Source organism: Camelina sativa, chromosome 11 (genome assembly GCF_030686135.1).
Source record: "Camelina sativa cultivar CO46 ecotype springtype chromosome 11, ASM3068613v1".
Classification (NCBI taxonomy): Eukaryota; Viridiplantae; Streptophyta; class Magnoliopsida; order Brassicales; family Brassicaceae; genus Camelina; species Camelina sativa.
The window spans coordinates 764,763-784,202 of record NC_141890.1 but is presented as its reverse complement, the minus strand read 5'-3'; the positions used below and the strand labels follow the sequence as shown (position 1 = coordinate 784,202).

The 19,440-nt window shown below is 38.7% G+C and overlaps 3 protein-coding genes and 6 pseudogenes across 9 annotated transcripts; 6 read left to right on the top strand and 3 right to left on the bottom strand.

Moving 5' to 3' along the window:
* The first annotated feature begins 75 nt into the window (after positions 1 to 75).
* On the top strand, positions 76 to 1,390 carry LOC104720877 (F-box/kelch-repeat protein At4g39560 pseudogene; annotated as a pseudogene).
* On the top strand, positions 1,267 to 2,458 carry LOC104727490 (F-box/kelch-repeat protein At4g39560 pseudogene; annotated as a pseudogene).
* A 525-nt stretch (positions 2,459 to 2,983) lies between these two features.
* Positions 2,984 to 4,201, bottom strand: LOC104727489 (uncharacterized; annotated as a pseudogene).
* Positions 4,202 to 4,495: 294 nt separating this feature from the next.
* LOC147933501 (uncharacterized) lies at positions 4,496 to 7,565 on the bottom strand. Of its 4 annotated transcripts, none has more exons than XM_087472074.1 (3): positions 7,389 to 7,565; positions 6,676 to 6,747; positions 4,496 to 5,126 (listed from the first exon to the last, which is right to left on the bottom strand). In XM_087472074.1, exon 3 carries the CDS (start codon positions 5,112 to 5,114, stop codon positions 4,596 to 4,598), a length of 519 nt encoding a protein of 172 aa, XP_087328200.1. In that variant the 5' UTR covers positions 5,115 to 5,126; positions 6,676 to 6,747; positions 7,389 to 7,565; the 3' UTR covers positions 4,496 to 4,595. The 4 variants fall into 4 exon arrangements, with proteins under 4 accessions (XP_087328200.1, XP_087328199.1, XP_087328201.1 ...); XM_087472073.1 differs by having other exon boundaries at positions 5,440 to 6,747; positions 7,389 to 7,547; XM_087472075.1 differs by lacking the exon at positions 6,676 to 6,747 and having other exon boundaries at positions 7,389 to 7,547.
* A 415-nt stretch (positions 7,566 to 7,980) lies between these two features.
* Positions 7,981 to 9,406, top strand: LOC104720875 (F-box/kelch-repeat protein At4g39550 pseudogene; annotated as a pseudogene). The gene has a single exon (XR_015570827.1). The product of XR_015570827.1 is annotated as an F-box/kelch-repeat protein At4g39550 pseudogene (transcript).
* Positions 9,407 to 9,510: 104 nt separating this feature from the next.
* LOC104720874 (shikimate kinase 2, chloroplastic-like) lies at positions 9,511 to 14,945 on the bottom strand. 2 transcript variants are annotated; one of them, XM_010438773.3, is made up of 11 exons: positions 11,786 to 14,945; positions 11,322 to 11,520; positions 11,149 to 11,204; positions 10,959 to 11,013; positions 10,796 to 10,868; positions 10,628 to 10,715; positions 10,393 to 10,478; positions 10,173 to 10,305; positions 10,020 to 10,098; positions 9,875 to 9,939; positions 9,511 to 9,777 (listed from the first exon to the last, which is right to left on the bottom strand). In XM_010438773.3, the coding sequence occupies exons 2-11, from the start codon at positions 11,512 to 11,514 to the stop codon at positions 9,712 to 9,714; spliced, it is 894 nt and encodes a 297-aa protein (XP_010437075.1). In that variant the 5' UTR covers positions 11,515 to 11,520; positions 11,786 to 14,945; the 3' UTR covers positions 9,511 to 9,711. The 2 variants fall into 2 exon arrangements, with proteins under 2 accessions (XP_010437075.1, XP_010437074.1); XM_010438772.3 differs by having other exon boundaries at positions 10,959 to 11,022; positions 11,786 to 11,978.
* Positions 12,456 to 15,363, top strand: LOC104720873 (pentatricopeptide repeat-containing protein At4g39530 pseudogene; annotated as a pseudogene). The gene has a single exon (XR_015570825.1). The product of XR_015570825.1 is annotated as a pentatricopeptide repeat-containing protein At4g39530 pseudogene (transcript).
* On the top strand, positions 14,136 to 15,018 carry LOC147933500 (pentatricopeptide repeat-containing protein At4g39530 pseudogene; annotated as a pseudogene).
* Positions 15,364 to 16,085: 722 nt separating the features above from the next.
* On the top strand, positions 16,086 to 19,258 carry LOC104720872 (developmentally-regulated G protein 3). The gene is made up of 10 exons (XM_010438771.3): positions 16,086 to 16,383; positions 16,551 to 16,604; positions 16,980 to 17,156; positions 17,409 to 17,480; positions 17,704 to 17,763; positions 17,841 to 17,950; positions 18,046 to 18,345; positions 18,439 to 18,630; positions 18,738 to 18,789; positions 18,996 to 19,258. The coding sequence occupies exons 1-10, from the start codon at positions 16,342 to 16,344 to the stop codon at positions 19,044 to 19,046; spliced, it is 1,110 nt and encodes a 369-aa protein (XP_010437073.1). The 5' UTR covers positions 16,086 to 16,341; the 3' UTR covers positions 19,047 to 19,258.
* Positions 19,259 to 19,440: the final 182 nt, after the last annotated feature.

Here is a 19,440-nt window from a genome sequence, read left to right as displayed (position 1 = left end):
AAGAATTCGAGTGAAAACCCTACAAATTCCCACAGGCGGAGAGTTCCGGCAGTTTTAAGACATTAATTACCCCATTAAGCTCTTTCTTCTCAAAAGAATTAAGTCAAAAACTGACGACGACGGTTCCCTATCTCTTGTAGGTTGCAACGGGTGGAGAGGTGGCTTATATATCGGATGGGAAATTTAGATTTTGTTCATATGATATATGAGTCCAGCCTTGCATCGGAATTAAGTTTCTTTGTTCTTTTTGTTTTTCTGAGTCTCTGGTTAACGTGATCAACGACGATTTTCGTACTGCCGATGTCGTTGTCAACTAGATATCTCGCGGCCATGAACGGCGAAGAGCCACCGATTGAGAAGAAGAAGAAGGCCTCTGAGGTGTACCCGATTCTGCCACTTCCGGATGATCTGGTATTGAGTTGTTTGGCACGTCTCTAGATTGTATTACCCAAGTCTCTCACTCGTATCCAAGAGTTTCCCCTCACTCCTTTCTTCACCGGAGCTTTACAAGACTAGATCACTCTTAGGTCGTACCGAGAGTTGTCTCTACGTGTGCTTAAGGCTCCCTCCTGACTTTCACACAACTTGGTTCACTCTCTGCCGGAGACCAGATCACGCCCAGAAGGAGAAGAAGAAGAAGAAGAAGTCAAGTGGAAATCTTTTAATCCCAATCCCATCTCTGCAATCTCGTCCTGTGCACCCGTCCGGTCTCTCGGCGGTTGGCTCTAATATCTACAACATCGGTGGACATATCAACGATGCGCCTTCGTCTACTGTCTCGATCCTGGACTGCAAGTCTCATACTTGGTGCGAGGCTCCAAGCATGCTGGTGGAGCGGGCTTATCCAGTTTCCAGTGTTGTTGATGGTAAGATATATGTAGCAGGAGGATGTGAAGAAGATTACAGTTCCTCCACATGGATGGAGGTCTTCGATTTGAAAAAGCAAACTTGGGAACTTGTGTCGAGCCCTCTTGTAGAGAGATGCGATAGTGGTATGAACAGGAGCGCAGTAATTGACGGAGAAATATTTATGTTTGGGAATAAGGGTTTGGGTGTGGCTTACAAGCCAAAAGAAGATAAATGGCAAGGCATAGGTGCTATGACTAATTTGGCTTTAGGATGGCGATACTTTTCTCATTGCGTGGTAGATATAGTTAAATATAAATTTGTCCTTATCACACACTATATATATCCTATGAATACAATACCTCCGATCAGAGTTTCCATCCGACTACAGTTTGATTAACGGCGATTTTCGTACTGCCGATGTCGTTGTCAACTAGATCTTCCGTGGCCATGAACGACGAACAGCCACCGATTGAGAAGGAGAAGTTGACCGCTCAGGTGTACCCGATTCCGTCACTTCCTGACGATTTGCTATTGAGTATCTTCGCACGCGTCTCGAGATTGGACTACCCGATTCTCTCTCTCGTCTCCAAGAGCTTTCGATCTCTCCTAGCTTCACCTCACCTTTACGAGACTAGATCACTCTTAGGCCGCACCGAGAGTTGTCTCTATGTGTGCTTAAAGCTCCCTCCTGACTTTAACACAACTTGGTTCACCCTCTGCCGGAGACCGGATCAGACCCATAAGCAGAAGAAGTCAATGGGAAGAAATCTTTTGGTTCCATTCCCATCTCTAGAATCTCCTCCTGTGCACTCGTCCAATCTCGTGGCGGTTGGCTCCAAAATCTACAACATTGGCGAGGATGCAAAATCTTCGTCTACCGTCTCGATCCTGGACTGCAAGTCTCATACTTGGTGTGAGGCTCCAAAAATGCTGGTGGAGCGGTCTTATCCAGTTTTCCATGTTGTTGATGGAAAGATATACGTAGCAGGAGGATGTGAAGAAGAGTGCAAGTCCTCCAACTGGATGGAGGTTTTCGACTCAAAAAAGCAAACTTGGGAGCTTGTGTCGTGCCCTCTTGTAGTGGGATGGGTAAATCATAGACGCAAGAGCGCAGTAATTGATGGAAATATATATTTATGTTTGCGCGTTTGAGTGCGGGTCTCGCTTACATGCCAAAAGAAGATAGATGGGAAGCCTTAAGTGTGCTTACTTGTTTTGAGTTAGAATGGGAATCACGTTGTTATTGCGTTGTAGATAACGTTCTTTATTGTTACGCTAAAGGAATCATATGGTACAACCCTAAGGTAGGAATCTGGTTTGAATTGAAGAGTTTTATAGGACTACCCAAATTTGATGATCATGTTGGTGTCAAAGTCAAAATGGCTGAATATGGTGGAAAGATGGTTATCTTTTGGGACAAGTATCTTCCTTCTAGTGGCTATAAGAATAAGGTGATTTGGTGTGCAGTGATTGCATTTGAAAAACGCGACAACAACAGTCAAGATATTTGGGGGAGTCGAGAGATTTTGGGGAAGGTTGAGTGGTTTGATGCAGGCTTACAGTCCCCGAAAAATATAAATTCGTGTCTGCTCTTTCTGCTACTGTTTGATTAATCAACTCAGTTGTGAATCTTGAATGAATGGCGCAGCTTAGAAGAAGATTATTAGTTTTTACAAATCCTCCTATAAACAAATGAGTTTGGCTTTTTTTTTGTTTTCATTTTACCATCATAGGAAAGAAGATGAACACTTAGACTATCCTCGTTAGTGTGATCCTTAGTTGTTTCTTAAGGCAATTTTTAATAATAAAAAGGGAAGAAGAAACTTTGCTAAGAAAAAAGGAAAATTTTGTTAATTATTGGTAGAACCAAGTTAAGGTGTTTCTTAGTAATAAATATAATAAAATAATAATTAATAATTTAAAATATTCAAAATTATTTTATATATCATAGAAATATATTTTAATAATAAAAACATAAAATAACATACAACATTTAAAATTAAAACACAAAACATTAAAAAATTAAAACATAACACACAACATGAAATAAAACATAGAAACATATTTAATTAAACATAAAACATATTTAATCTCCAAATTTAGTCCATAAAATGTTCAACTAAATCATGTTTCAATTGGTGATGCGCTTCTCTATCACGAATTATTGTTTGACCATTCAGCACATTGCTGATATTTGAAGCCATATCGATAGAATATGAAAGATCCACATCATCTCCTTGTGGGAAATCAGAAACGTCAGCTTGAGTGTATCCATCTCGTTCATTTTCAACAATCATATTGTGGAGTATGATACACGCCCTCATAATCAATCCCACTTTGTCTTTATCCCATAAAAGACATGGATTTTTAATTACGGCGAATTTAGCTTGTAGGACACCGAAAGCACGCTCAACATCTTTTCGGGCACTTTCTTGGCGTTCAGCAAATAAAGATGCTTTTGGACTCTGTGGTAGTGGTATGGATTGAATAAAAGTTGCCCATTTCGGATAAATATCGTCTGTCAGATAGTAAGTCAAATTGTACTCTCTGCCGTTAACGTAGTAGGTAACTTGTGGAGCTTGACCATAAAGTATATCATCAAAAACGGGAGATCGATCAAGAACATTAATATCGTTAAAAGTACCTGGAGATCCAAAAAAGGCGTGCCATATCCAGAGATCATATGACGCGACCGCCTCTAAAACAATTGTAGGTTTGCCGGATCCTCGTGTACCTTTCCAAGCTGTTGGGCAATTCTTCCAAACCCAATGCATACAGTCGATGCTTCCAACCATCTCGGGAAATCCACGTTCTTCTGCAACATATAGTAATCTTTGAAGATCCTCTGGTGTGGGTCTTCTTAGAAATTCATCGCCAAAGAAATTGATAACTCCACTGACAAAATGTTGCAAACATAAACGAGCAGTTGTTTCACCAAGTCGGACATATTCGTCCACCGTATCACACCCACCACCATATGCTAGTAGCCTAATTGCTGCAGTACATTTTTGGATCGGAGAAAGGCCAAGCCTTCCTGTGGCATCTTTTCTTTGTCGAAAGTAAGGATCTTCTGCAGTAAGACGGTCGACAATACACAAGAATAATGGTTTGTTCATTCTAAAACGTCGTCAGAATATATGGGGAGGGTATGTCGGAGATTCACTGAAATAATCATTCCACAAACGGTTGTGGCCTTCTTCCCGATTTCTTTCAATGAATTCCCGTTTCTTTTTTTTTTCTCAAACGCTTCTCCATGAATATCATGGTTATCAAACATTTCTGCAAAATGGGACTCAAAATTTGGATCATCATCCCTTGCAAAATTAAAATGTGAATGAGAAGAAGAACCCATTGAAAAAAAAATTTTAAATGACTTGAGTAAGAATTTTGAGAAGTAAATTTTGAATGACTTGAATGAGTATCAGAGATGTTCTATATATAGATGACAATGTGTTTCTTGTGATTCTTTTGTTACATTTCCCGTGAGACTATGTTGTGTTTATATATGTTGTATTTTTGTGTTAGTTATTTGTTCTCATATATCTTGTGATCCTTGTTGTATTCTTGTGTAGGAAAAAAAACAATATCATGTGATATGTGAACATGTGAACAGCAATAGGCAATGATCGATATATACAATACCGAGTAAGAAAAAATGTAGTCATTATAGCCGATGGTTATTGAACGAAACCAGTCTCAAACATATTACACAACACCATAGTGCCTTTGAAGCTAAATAAACTGCCCTACTTAAACATAATCAGACCTAATATAGCAACTAAACATAATAAGACACCAAGAACCAATTCCAAACTGAATGTAAACCCTCTGTTCTTCGTATTCAACTCAGCAACAAGCTTCTCTAGCTTGTTGATCTTCTCATCAGTTTCATTCTTCAGGTGTTTGATCTCGTTCAGCTCAGTTTCATAGTGAGTAAGAGTATCTACCTTTGATGCAACCTTGCTATAGTTTGTTTCAGTTGCTCTCATCTCCTCCATCACCGCAACATCCCACCACTTCCATATATGGCACTCCCCATCGTCTCTGTTCCCACAAGAGAAGAACTTTCTTCCTGGATCATTCCTCGAGTAACATGTGTCAATGATAGGTTCAGCACCACAATAACACTTCTTGGGGAATCCCAACTCAGGTTCACTCTCTGCATAGTTGTAAGCACTTGAATCAGATGGCTGGCTAGATTGTTCGTCAACCAGATAACCATTACATTCAGATGACGACGGCTGGCTATAGCTATGGAGCCCCATGTGTTCCTTGTTCTGTTAACAAAAGCATAAGACAAACAACTTATAATTAGACATTCGTTTAAAACTTATAATCAGAAATTTTAAAAGAAAGAAGTACACAGAAGTAGATAAACACATCAACTTATAATTAGACATTCGTTTACACATCAACTTATAACAAAAGCATCAGATGAACAATACATAACATGACCGACAACAAGACTCAACAGACTCAAACAAGACTCAACAAGACTCAACAGACTCAACAGACTCAAACAGGACACTTCTCGACCAGATTTGTCCTAAAACTAATCATCCACTAAGTCAAGCAGCTTCTTTTTCATACCTTCTTCTTTCTGAGTAAGAGGTCCATTTTTGGCTAGCAAACTGTCAAGAATTTGCATTTTTGACAATCTCTCTTTCAGAAGCAATTCTTCCTTCTTTATTTCCCACATGTTTTGGTACTCCTTCAAAGCCTTCCCTTCCTTCGCTTCTGCATGAGTCTTCCTCTGTTTGGCCTTACTAGCGTCTCTACCAGTAGGCCTTGTGTTTGTTGGCTCATCTATGTTACCGTCGGTCTGAGAAGCTGAAGATTGTGCAGGATCATCAAAGAGTCTTTTCTTGTTGCTTAGTTCAGGTGCTTTACCATTAAGACTCTCACACCATTTCTGGTCATAGCGTAACTCTAACCAACAATGCTCAAGAACAAAATTTTTCGGATAAATGTTGTAGTACATATCATACGCTATCTTCATTATATCATCCTCATTCTGCCCACTAGTTTTAGCCCTCACCGCAGCAGCATACGTTCCACAAAACTTTCCGACCGTATCACCAATCTTAGCCCATCTCTGTTTACACTGAATTGGCCCTATCTTCTCATTACCATCAGAAAGTGGACTTTCTGAAAAATAATCAGCAACCCTTTTCCAGAAGGTTCTGCCCTTCTGATCATTGCCTTTCACAGCATCCTTGCTGGTGTTTAACCAGCCGCTAATGAGAATCCGGTCATCAGAAGGTGTCCCTTTCCTTCTTTTCCTACGACTTGCAGTTGTGTCTTCACTTGGGGAAGCCGCGGAACTGACTTGGGAACTAAAGAGAGGAACTGGGGACGAAAGAGTAGGTATATTTGGGTAGAGGGAATCAAAAGAAATGGTTTGAGGATAGCCACCCCCTGCTGAATATTCATAATTCCCATAAAATTTGTGGAATGATTTAGATCATGGTCAGACTCCATAGTAGCAAATGGGATTTGGAAGAATATAGAAAGAAAAGAAGAACGGTTTTTGGTTGGAAGATATTCGGGTTTGTGGTTTAAAGATCAAGAAAAGCTCAGTTTATAAGGTGAATTATATTGGAGTTACAATTAATTTTCGACACCAAACACACAATGAATACACAACCTAGTCACTTCCATTAATGACAGAACAACCACCAATTAAGAATAATGACAACCTAGTCACAAAGAAGTACACATAGGAGCACAAATAAACAGTCATACTATAACTCACTACCCCAAAATAGATACTACCAAACAAACAAAGCAATCAATTGGTTTCTAACCAATTACGTGTATATTTACCTCTTTCGGTTGGTTGAAATGTTGTTTCCTTGTCTCCTTAACTGTGACTTGCTTGAGCTCAACAAAAAGAAACTCACAAAACAAGAAACAAGAAATGGTTTTAGTAATGAAACTAACTGTGTAAAAACATCCATTAAAGCATAAATACAAGTACGTGAGTCTTAATACCAACTGTGTAAAGACATCCATTAAAGACACAATAACCAACAACCAACAACCAACTCAATCTGACTATGAAAAAACAATTTCGGGATCAAAGCATATAAAACAAGGTTCTAAAAACCATTACGTTAGAGTGAAGTACACAGAATGATTATGAACCACAGAGGCTGGTTTACAGAGTTTGAATAGAAACAAGAATCAATACAACCATACAAAGTCCGATACATATCCCAAACAATGAAACTATAACTCATAACACTCATAAAGCACTCGGACTATTACATAGATCAACTCATAACACTCATAAAACAAACACAAAATCTCAAAATCAACCAACCATCTAACCAAATACAGAGTTCAACACTCTGACTAATCGGATCATATGCATCATTTCTCACTTTTTCATTTAGAAACATACAAAACATACAATTGATGAAAATCTTCTAATTCGCAAATAAAACCGGCATACGAACAAAATACATAAATAAATTAGGATTGAGTCATTTTTCACAGAAACAATCAACAATTACTCGACATGCAAGAGCATTCACCGGAATCAAATGCCGTCTGCTTCACCGGAACCAAATCGACGGCGAATTCATGGAGAATCAGATGTGGGAATCAATTAGAAGAGAAGAAAGAAGGAACTCAGCGATTTTGTCGAGAGAGAGAGATAGAAGAGAGAACTCGAAAATGAAAGAGAAACGCCAAAAAAAATTTACTCCATTAATCTCATTTCACCTATCAACCCATTAATATTGTGCCACCTGTCCTCGAAGAAACGTTTCTTTTGCTCCTAAAATTAGAAACGTTTCTTTCAGTTCTTATATTTTGTTTCATTAATAATTAATTTCTCTAACTAAGAAATTTCCTTAGAAACAACTAAGGATCACCAATGAGGATAATCTTATTACAGCTTTTGATCTAACAAAGTTTTATTTATTTATTTATTCAGTTCATCTTCAGACTCGACTAAAACAAAGAGAATCAGCAGTTCAGCTTCAAAAGTTCCTCCTTGCATACACCCTAAAATTGTTTCTATAGTTTACGTTGAAATTATGATTTAAGGCCCATTAAGAAACTAAAACGAAAATGATTTTGGTACCCATTTCTAAATTGGGCCCATAATATAATTCTCCAATAAGCGAATTAAACACACGCGCTTCAGATCGGAGGTTGATCAACGGCGATTTCGTCTCTCTCGCCGATGTCGTCCGCAGAGAAGAGGAGGAGGAGGAAGAAGAAGAAGCCGTCGCCTATACTCCCGCAATCGACGACTCCAAATCCTTCACTTCCCGATGATTTGGTATTGAGCTGCTTAGCACGTGTCTCGAGATTGTATTATCCAACTCTCTCCCTCGTCTCCAAGAGTTTCCGCTCGCTTATTGCCTTACCGGAGCTTTACAAGATCCGGTCCTCTTTAAACCGAACCGAGAGTTGTCTCTATGTGTGTTTACAGGATGGCGATGATGACCCTAACCCTAAGTGGTTCACTCTCTGCCGGAAACCTAATCGAACTCAAACCAATGACGACCTCATCGAGAAGAAGAAGAAGAAGTCAAGTGGGTATGCTTTGGCGGCAATCCCAGTTCTCCATTCTCGTTGTGTGCACTGGTCAGGTCTCGTTGCGGTTGGTTCTAACATCTACAACATTGGCGGACCCATCGACCAAGAAGTAGCACACTCGTCAAGCGTCTCGATCTTGGACTGCCAGTCTCACACGTGGGGCAAAGGTCCAAGCATGCGGGTAGAGAGGAACTAACTATCCAGCCGCTAATTTGCTTGATGGAAAGATATATGTGACAGGAGGCTGCAAAGACTGCAGCAATCCATCTAACTGGATGGAGGTTTTCGATCCCAAAACCCAAACTTGGGAGCCTGTCTCGGGCCCTGGTGCAGAGATTGGTGGTTGTGATGTGCATAAAAGCGCAGTGGTTGATGGAGAGATCTTATTTGCAAACTCTAAAGGTTTGATTTACAAACCCAATGAAGGTAGATGGAAAAGGATGGCATGGGATATGGATTTGGGTTGGGTTTGGTGGTCTTATTGCGTTGTTGAGAACGTGCTTTACTATTATTACGAGGGAGAGTTTAATTGGTATGACACTAAGGTAAGACTCTGGAAAAAATTGAAGGGTTTGAAAGGACTGCCTAGGTTTGCTAGATATGGTGGCAAGATGGCTGATTTTGGTGGCAAGATGGCTGTTTTCTGGGACAAGATTGTGACTTCCAATGGATGTAAGACGAAGGAGATTTGGTGCGCGGTGATTGTGCTTGAAAGACGCGACAGTGAAGAGATTTGGGGGAAGGTCGAGTGGCATGACGCATTGCTTTCAGTTCCCTTGTCATATAAAGTGGTCTATGCTCTCTCCCCTACCGTTTGAGAAAACTTGAATGTGGTGAAATCGGTTGGTTGTTGTGGGTATTGTTGTATCATTTTGTTGGATGACTGTGTCCATGTGTTTTTAGCGTTAAGGTGCATCATTTCACCTGTAAAACTTTGATGTTTAGCTTATTTTGTGCTGCTATGTAACTCTGTTTTGGTTGAATATAAAGTTGTCTTCTTTCATGGGAAGAACAAGTAAATCAAGGGATACACTTTTGATTGAAGAGTGTTTTGGTCGTCTATTACACATAACTGGCTTTCTCTTTCTTGATGACTCGCTGATGAAGTTGTTTCACAAGGGCTTCTTCTTACCATCTTATTATAAAATACAAATTCCTCTTCTTTTTTTTGGCCAAGAGGAAACGAAAACAATGTGATCAAACATAGTATTATTATTCATTTATATACAACACTCAAAACTAGGCACAACTAAGCTCTGATAACACGTAACATCATGAGATTTTGCGGGGAAACATATCATTGTGGAATTAGAGGCCATCCGGTCTAGCTATACCATCTTTGTTGTCTAAATAGCTCTGAACTTGCTCAAAGGCCTGATGATGTATTATTGAGTAGTTAGAGCTTATTAACACACAGGAACAAACTCCAATGTACACAACTGAATAGGAACAGAGGCGTTCTGAGACTTACCTCAATGGCGACTTCAGTTGGTGTAAGATCTGAGACGCTTTTATAACCGAGCTTCAATGCAATATCTGAACAATTCGAGTAAACTAGTCACAAAACAATAGGGGCTGAGATTGTGTAAAGCTACAGAAGGTGGAAAGGACCATACTCTCCAAGGAAACTCTCGCGTTGGCATTATTGTATGCTTCACCACGTCCATCCCAAATTTTTGAAAGACGGTTTAAAGCCTATATGAAGTCACAAATGATCAAAACCACTGATAAAAGCTTAACCTGTGTTTACTTAACAATAATAGTACTACCGCTGTGTATATGTCCTCTGACTCATCATCATGTAACAATGGTCTTGAATCAGTCCCTACAGCAGCAATTCTATGCGCTAAGACTTCTAGAGGAACATCTAGCCAAATGCTAATACCTTTATGCATATACTTCCTGTGTACCAAATGGTAATAAAAAGAGGCATTGTTACCAAATTATCTGACTTTCACATTATACATCACTATTGAGAAGAAAACGAACCAATTGATGGGTCTTATGACAGCACCTCCCCCGGTCGAAACAACAACTTGATGATACGTCAAAGAGATCTTTTTTAGTGCCTCAGTCTAGAAAGAAAGCATGTGGTGAAATTAGCAGCAAGAATAATCAAAGAAGCACCGAAGAAGAGTTCAACATAACAGAATTAGCAACAGGGCTTCTTGGTAACACAATCTATCTACAACTATAGAGACATGTTAGGGGAAGAACCACCAACCTCTTTTTCTCTGAAAACACTCTCACCGAAATGCTCAAATATCTCAGCTACAGAAGTTCCATTCATCGCTTGCTCGATCAAAGTGTCACTGGGACATTTACAAAACAATGTTTAAGCTCATCTAAAGCTCAATAGACACAGTTGAAAATGGACAGATAAATATACTACCTATCAAACAATGTATAACCAAGTGCTCTTGCCATTATCTTTCCCACTGTCGTCTTCCCGGAACCCATCATTCCTAACACATTCACGAGGAAATTGTTCAACTACAAGAATACACGAGAAGCTAAAACAAGACGCAAACTAAGGAAGAGACAAGGAAACTGACCAACAAGATAAATAGATTGTCCATTTAAATATGGTTTAACCTCTTCAGCTTTTCTCTGCAGAAGCTAATGTAATCCATTTTCAACATAAAACATTGATAGAAAAAGGTAGAAGAGATAGCACACAACATCTAAACCATTTCACTAAAGACTGAAATGTCTTGATGAAATCACAGAAGAGTATTAACTTGCCTTCAAAATCTGTTCTTCATCAGATGGAGAATGAAGAAGACTTCCAGTTTCCAACACTGCAACAAAAAAGTTTAAAAGAAAAATAAAGATGGAGGAAACACATCATTTTTGTCATCGAAACAAGACACAATCGAATCATATAGAAAGATTCATGCTTTTTTTGTGAGAAGAACCTGAGGAGTTGTTATCAGAAACAGATCTTAGTCGATGATCCCTTCTGTTATCAAGAGCTAAAGAAACAACTCTAAGCCTTTTATCTTCTTTAAATCTCAGTGAATACCTCAGAGAACCACGAGGCTTCCCTTCAAAAGTCCTCAAATCAATCCATGATGAGCACTGAAACCTCTGAATAGTAGCTACTTCCATATTATTCTGAAAGTGCACAGTAAAAGAATTCAGATTTTATCTTAAAAAAAAAAAAATCATTCAGCAATTTTTCATTCTTTTGCAAAGAATCAAGAACTCATCTTCAAAGCCAAAATAACATCAATGGAACCATTTCCTTAGAAAAATGGATTTAAAATATAAAAACACACACTAATTTTATGGTCATCTGGCAATCTAACTAATACAAATTCAGCATAAACAATGAATGCAGAGACAGACAAATGAAAACGGAGATTCGAGAATGGTTCACCTTTTTTTCTCAACGGCGGAGCAAGAAGACACAAGAGGCACAGACTCTCTCAATCTCTCTCTTCTTATTGGCGTGAATGAGTACTCTACTTACTAGATTTATGTATTTATATATTCTCTCGGTCATTGTATAATGATTTATAAACAGAAATACATGTAAGAGAGGTTGGTGAAAATTCCAAAATTTATGTTTCTTTAGGCCTAGTCAATTATGCATTTAATTTGAATCAGACCATAAGATATTTGCTTATTGTATGTGACATCTGTCTCAGAAATTTCTTTATGTACCACAAGTCACAAGACCACTCATGGATAGTAATTTATTTCCTAATGTTGTTTTTATACATTTAGAAAGATTGAAAAAAGGATAGCATCTCTAATCTCTATGGCAAAAATGTAATTATGGTAGGTGAAACGTGGAATGTAGAATTAAATAATGAATGGGCCCATTCAATGTACGTGGTAGGCCCATCTAAATCTTAACTGTTCATCCAACCAACCCTGGTCTATCCAATTTCTGTCATTTTGATGTTTAGTAAGATAACTGTCTGCCGTTTTATTTATCTGATCCAACATCCTTTCTTCGCTTATAACAAAAAAACGGCAGCATGTTTCTCAATGATCTACGCACGCGCTCTTCTTCTCTCTCTCAGTCTCAGTAAGTCAGCAGTATGATGAGAAGCTATGGGAGTTGGCGTAAACTGCAAGGAACTATACGTTTCTACTCTTCTTCTGCTTCGGCTCTAATGGAGTTTGTTAACCTAGACTTTCCTTCTACGATAGGAATCCGAGGAAAGCGCGATTTTGCTCGTCTCTTGCAGCTGCGTGCGTCCGATGATCCTTTGCTGCTCTACCACAACAATGTAGTTCATGGTCAGGTTATTGTTTCGGGTCTTGGCTCAGATACGTATCTTTTCAATATTCTGATGAATTTGTATTCGAAATCTGGTGGTATGGTTTATGCACGTAAGCTGTTTGAGAGAATGTCTGAGAGAAATTTGGTTACTTGGTCTACGATGGTTTCAGCTTGCAACCATCATGGGTTTTATGAGGAGTCTTTGTTTGTTTTCTTACAGTTCTGGAGAAGTAGGGAAAACAGTCCCAACGAATATATTTTGTCGAGTTTTATCCAAGCTTGCTCAGGGTTAGATGGTAGTGGTCGTTTGATGGTTCTTCAATTGCAGAGTTTTCTTGTAAAGAGTGGGTTTGATAGGGATGTTTATGTTGGCACCTTGTTGATTGATTTCTATCTAAAGGAAGGTAATCTAGATTATGCAAGGCTCGTGTTTGATGCTTTACCAGAGAAATCTACAGTGACTTGGACGACAATGATCAGTGGGTGTGTCAAAATGGGAAGAAGCTACGTTTCGTTACAGCTCTTCTACCAACTAATGGAAGGTAATGTTGTTCCAGATGGTTATATTCTTTCGACGGTTCTAAGTGCCTGTTCAGTACTTCCGTTTCTTGAAGGAGGGAAGCAGATTCATGGGCACATCTTAAGATTTGGACATGGGATGGATGCTTCACTGATGAATGTGCTTATAGATTCTTATGTGAAGTGTGGCAGAGTTACAGCTGCTCGTAGGCTTTTCGATGGAATGCCGAATAAAAACGTTATTTCATGGACCACATTGCTGTCTGGTTTTAAGCAGAACTCTCTTCATAAGGAAGCCATGGAATTGTTCACCAGTATGGCAAAGTTCGGTTTAGAGCCGGATATTTATGCTTGCTCTAGCATACTCACATCATGTGCCTCAGTTCAAGCTTTGGAATATGGAAGACATGTTCATGCTTACACTATCAAAGCCAATCTTGGCAATGATAGCTATGTGACTAACAGCTTGATTGACATGTATGCGAAATGTGATTGTTTGGCCGATGCTAGAAAAGTTTTTGATATTTTCGCTTCTGATGACGTGGTTTTGTTTAATGCGATGATTGAAGGTTACTCGAGACTTGGGACACAATGGGAACTACATGAAGCATTGAACATCTTTCATAATATGAGGTTCAGATTGATTCGACCTAGCCTATTGACATTTTTTAGCCTTCTACGTGCATCTGCTTCTTTAACAAGCTTGGGACTGAGTAAACAAATCCATGGATTGATGTTCAAATATGGGGTTAACTTAAACATATTTGCTGGAAGCGCCTTGATTGATGTTTACTCAAATTGTTACTGTCTCAAGGATGCGAGGCTTGTGTTTGACGAAATGAAAGAGAAGGATCTTGTTATCTGGAATTCAATGTTTTCAGGTTATATTTAACAATCAGAGAATGAAGAAGCTCTCAATCTGTATTTGGAATTACAGTTATCAAGAGAAAGACCTGATGAATTTACTTTTGCCGACATGGTTACAGCAGCTGGCAACCTAGCAAGTCTTCAGTTGGGTCAAGAGTTCCATTGTCAGCTTCTGAAAAGAGGCTTAGAGCGTAATCCGTATATAACAAATGCTCTACTAGATATGTACGCCAAATGTGGTAGTCCCGAAGACGCTCATAAGGCTTTTGGTTCAGCAGCTTCAAGAGATGTGGTTTGTTGGAATTCTGTCATCTCGTCTTATTCGAATCATGGAGAAGGCAGAAAAGCTATTCAGATGCTTGAAAAAATGATGAGTGAGGGAATAGAGCCTAACTACATCACCTTTGTGGGAATTTTATCAGCGTGTAGCCATGCTGGTCTTGTAGAAGATGGTCTTAAGCAATTTGAGTTAATGCTTCGATTTGGAATTGAGCCAGAAACCGAACACTATGTTTGTATGGTATCTCTTTTAGGCCGTTCTGGTAGATTGAAGGAAGCAAGGGAGTTAATTGAGAAAATGCCGACAAAACCAGCTGCCATAGTATGGAGGAGCTTGCTGAGTGGATGTGCAAAGGCCGGAAACCTCGAATTAGCTGAACATGCAGCTGAAATGGCTATCTTGTCTGATCCAAAGGATAGTGGATCGTTTACTTTGCTTTCTAATATATATGCGTCGAAGGGTATGTGGAGTGAAGCAAAGAAGGTAAGAGAAAGAATGAATTTTGAAGGTGTGGTGAAAGAACCTGGACGTAGTTGGATTTTGATTGATAACGAGGTGAACATCTTTTTGTCCAAGGATAAATCTCACGGCAAGGCTAATCAGATTTACGAAGTACTAGAGGATTTGCTTGTACAGATCAAAGGGGGTTTAGTTAGCTAACTACTACACAAGAAGTCATTTTCTATTGAGTGATTTAGTCTGTTTGGTTAAAGATCTGCAGCTAGATTTGTCCAGAATCCACATCAGTGGATAGTCTTGGGCATAATATCCGAATCCGAGCCTAAAAATCCGATCCGATCCCAATCGAAAATTTAGAAATATCCGAACGGATTCTAAATTTAAGGATCCAAAAATCCGAATCCGAACCCGATCCGAACCGAAATCCGAATGGATATCCGAACATGCCCAAAATGAAAATACATAGTAATAATATATTAGTAATACTTACAAGTTGTAATAACTTAGGTGTCTATAAATTTTTGGATATTTTAAATATTTTTATGTATTACAACTATTTTTGAGTATATTTAGGTAAAAAATAAGGGTAATTTTTAGATATTTTGGTTTATTTCAAGTAGTTTGAATTGATTTGGACAGACAATTTTAGATTTTTGAATACTTTGGATAACCGAATCCGAACCCAAAAAATCCGATCCGAATCCGATCCAAATCCGAAATTTGAAAATATCCGAACGGATTTTAGAATTATAGATCCGAAAAATCCGATCCGATCCGAACCGAAAATCCGAACGCCCAGGGCATAAAGAGGTATCAGTCACGCCTGACTGGAACGTTGAAGAAAGAGTTAAAAATCTCTATGTTAATGGAGTTGCTGGAGATGAGACTAAGCAAGGATGGTAAAAGAAGCGAATGTAAACCTTACAAATAGAAGCAAAATATAGTACGACCGTACAGTGTGAACCAGAGATGGCGAAGCTTAGAAAGCAAATGATACGAGTTAAAAGACGAGGCAAAGAAGAAAGCATACGCAATGTCAAGCTCGAGAAGAATCTGAAAGGTAAACAGAGCTAGCAAAGAGGCAACTTTACCGGTTCGGTTGTCCGTTTCTTCTTTTCACGTTGACCAAAAAAATGAAAATAAAAGAATTCATTTGAATTTGGCTAAACCGATTTTTAATCCAGTTAAACCCAAAAACCAATTCAAAACAGTATTTAATCAACCCAAACCAAAATCTCAATCGGTTCCAACTTTTCTTAAACCGGAAACCAAATTGGACATCTAGTTGTTGTTATATTAGGCCCAAGAAGTTGTTGGATCAGGCCGAGTTCTAGACAGTTGTGTGTGTGTGTGTTTGGTCGTCGTAATCAGGTGGGCGAAACGAAAACCCTCGGGAATCATCATCTCTGGTTCTTTCTTGTCCGTCGTCACTTTTCTTACCTCAGATTCCGGTGTCCTTCTTCCTTTCACTACTCGCGTTTAACCTCTTTACCTTTAAGTTGTCTCCGTTAGCTCTCTCTCTCTCTCTCTCTCTCTCTCTCTCTCTCTCTCTCTCTCTGCTTGGACTGCAGCAGCCATGTCGACGATTATGCAGAAGATCAAAGAAATTGAAGATGAGGTAATCTTTCAATCCTCCTCTGATTCCTTCAATATTTGGATGCATAGAACTGTAAATCCGATCTATTTCTTCTTCTTAGTTGGTTCTGAATAAAAGAAATGATTAATTGTTTTTATAATCTATGTGACTCACAAGTACGAGGTTGTTTTTTTGTGTTTATGTCGTAGATGGCCAAAACACAGAAGAATAAAGCTACTTCTCATCATCTGGGTTTGTTAAAGGTACAATTTTTCCAGCTAGCTGAGAATTTTGCTGTCGCTTAGTTCTTGGAATCGTTTTTTGTGTATCTTTGAGAGTGGGAGTGAGATTGAATAGTTTTAAGTTTTATTGCTGAAGATTGTAAATCCTGGATGAAATCGTATGAGCTCCCAAATCATGAAATAAGCACAAGGATGAATTATTTCCTTTTTATTAAACAATATGTTAATACCAAATAACGTGGTGCAAATTATTTCATGGATCTTACGAGTGTGATACATGAAAGCTAACTACTAGTAGGCAAGCAGGAAATATCAGTCCATATCGATATTAGAATTTGGTACTTTTTCACGCACCATTATTAGCTTCTCTTTTATTTTGATTGGTCTATTTTGCAGGCCAAACTTGCTAAGCTACGGAGGGACCTTCTTGCACCACCTACCAAAGGTGCTGGTGGTGGTGCTGGTGAAGGTTTTGATGTGACTAAAAGTGGAGATTCTAGAGTTGGCCTTGTTGGGTTTCCTTCCGTTGGCAAATCAACGCTCTTGAACAAGCTGACTGGGACTTTTTCCGAGGTTTGTATTGTAGTTATTTATTAAGAATATTGAACTTCCTTTTTTTCTTGTTGTAATTGGAGTTTTTGAAACTTACCACGTATCCAAGTCATCCTATTTCTAGGTTCTTTTTTACCAACTTCTTGTGCAATATCACTTATAAAACGGGCGCTAGTCTCGTCTTGGATATAGATGAACATAAATCTTGGAATTAGGTCTGTACTTTTGGCTGATACTCTATCTTCTGAAGTTACATGCACTTTGTTTTTGCAGGTTGCTTCTTATGAGTTCACGACTTTGACATGCATTCCTGGTGTTATTACATATCGTGGAGCTAAAATCCAGGTATGGTATCTACATCTATGCGTCTGTTGTTTGTTGTAGAAAAAAATGATAATTCGTGATTGTCTAATTGTTTCCTATGTTTTGGTAATTTGTGAAACACAATGAAATCCTTGCCCTTGTATATGACTTCTTGGTGCTTAGATTAAGCTCAGAACGATATGTAATTATTCTTTGGAAGTTGATGCTAATACTCTTTTCTATGTCCCATTTAATGGGCTTGCAGTTATTAGATCTTCCTGGTATTATTGAGGGTGCTAAAGACGGAAAAGGTAGAGGACGACAGGTAAGTCGTGTATAAATCTCTTGAGTATTTCATATTTTGACCCTTTTTAATCTTTTTTGACACTTAACTCTTTCCAGGTTATAAGTACTGCTAGGACATGCAACTGCATCTTAATCGTTCTTGATGCCATAAAACCAATTACCCACAAGCGTCTCATTGAGAAAGAGCTCGAAGGATTTGGAATAAGGTATAGAATAATGCTTATATAATAACCTTCATACACCGTATATTTGATAGTTTCTGGTAGGCAGTCTAACTCGATCGTGTACTCATGCTATTTAGGTTGAACAAGGAACCACCAAATTTAACGTTTAGGAAAAAAGAGAAAGGTGGTATAAATCTTACTTCTACAGTCACTGTCACACACCTTGACCTCGACACTGTCAAGGCGATTTGCGGTGAGTACAGGATGCACAACGCTGACATCACCCTGCGCTACGATGCAACTGCTGATGACCTCATTGACGTCATCGAGGGCAGTCGGATATATATGCCCTGTATCTACGCTGTCAACAAGATCGATCAAATCACACTCGAGGAGCTTGAAATTTTGGACAAACTTCCTCATTACTGTCCTATCAGGTAAATGTTGTTAATTTTACAGGCAGGAGGATTGGCATTTAAATTATTATTCCCCCCCCCCCCCCCCCCCCCATTGATATAATAATCCTGCAGTGCGCATCTGGAGTGGAATCTTGATGGTCTTCTGGATAAGATATGGGAATACTTGGATTTAACTCGAATCTACACAAAACCGAAGGCAATGAATCCAGATTATGATGATCCGGTTATCTTATCTTCCAAGAAGAGAACAGTAGAGGACTTTTGCGTCCGGATTCATAAAGACATGCTTAAACAATTCAAGTAGTAAGTAACTGAAAGCTTATCATGTTTTCTGTTTCTCTGATATATGGTTTCTTGCTCAAGAACATCATCGCTCATGAGTACTTAACTTATGATCTCATATGATGCAGCGCTTTGGTTTGGGGTTCAAGTGCCAAACACAAGCCGCAAAGAGTTGGAAAGGTTAGTCTTGTTGCAAATTAAGCAAAAGTTGCGAAGATTTTCATAGTTACTATCAATAAGGCTCTTGGGATGGGCCTTGCAATAGTTAGAATATCCCTTGACTAAACTGAAATCTATTCTTTGGTAAATTCATTAAAATCATTACAATATCCCTGACTAACAATTGCTGTCTTGACATGGTATGTTATGTATGGGAAACACCTCAGGAACACGAGCTCGAGGATGAGGATGTTGTTCAGATCGTGAAAAAGATATGATTTTTTTTCCAGAGAAGTCAAGAGAGCAACCAAAGTAGCCATAATGAGATCTTCTATTGGTTGGTTTACTCCTCAGCTTATCCTTTTTAATGTATCATACTATGATATTTTGTATCCAAGACGGAATCATGTCTGTGTCTGCACCCTTTTTTGTCTTTTTTGGAGACTTTTTTTGGTTACATCTGTTTCCAATAATATAATAGCATTTGATAGATGTTGTCGGAACTCCCTCATATTATTGTGTTTGCCTAGTAGTACTAGTAGGTAGATTTTCTCTTTGTTTTTTTTGTTTTTTTCTAAAAAATTTCTTCATGGATTAAAAGAATTAACGGTTTAAACGGCCTTCATTGCAGTGACCCGGTCTTATCATTAGTACTATTATCATCTCTTAAAT

Excerpts from the sequence above, each read along its gene's own strand:
- LOC147933501 (XM_087472072.1), bottom strand. The coding sequence starts at position 6,864 with ATGGATGTCTTTACACAGTTGGTATTAAGACTCACGTACTTGTATTTA. Across the intron at positions 5,127-6,675 it reads ATTTCAACCAACCGAAAGAG|AACAAGGAACACATGGGGCT; the intron begins GTAAATATACAC and ends TTTTGTTAACAG.
- LOC104720874 (XM_010438772.3), bottom strand. The coding sequence starts at position 11,514 with ATGGAAGTAGCTACTATTCAGAGGTTTCAGTGCTCATCATGGATTGAT. Across the intron at positions 10,716-10,795 it reads GGTTATACATTGTTTGATAG|TGACACTTTGATCGAGCAAG; the intron begins GTAGTATATTTA and ends TAAATGTCCCAG. Across the intron at positions 10,099-10,172 it reads CAGAGGACATATACACAGCG|GCTTTAAACCGTCTTTCAAA; the intron begins GTAGTACTATTA and ends GACTTCATATAG.
- LOC104720872 (XM_010438771.3), top strand. The coding sequence starts at position 16,342 with ATGTCGACGATTATGCAGAAGATCAAAGAAATTGAAGATGAG. Across the intron at positions 16,605-16,979 it reads ATCATCTGGGTTTGTTAAAG|GCCAAACTTGCTAAGCTACG; the intron begins GTACAATTTTTC and ends TCTATTTTGCAG. Across the intron at positions 17,157-17,408 it reads TGACTGGGACTTTTTCCGAG|GTTGCTTCTTATGAGTTCAC; the intron begins GTTTGTATTGTA and ends TTGTTTTTGCAG.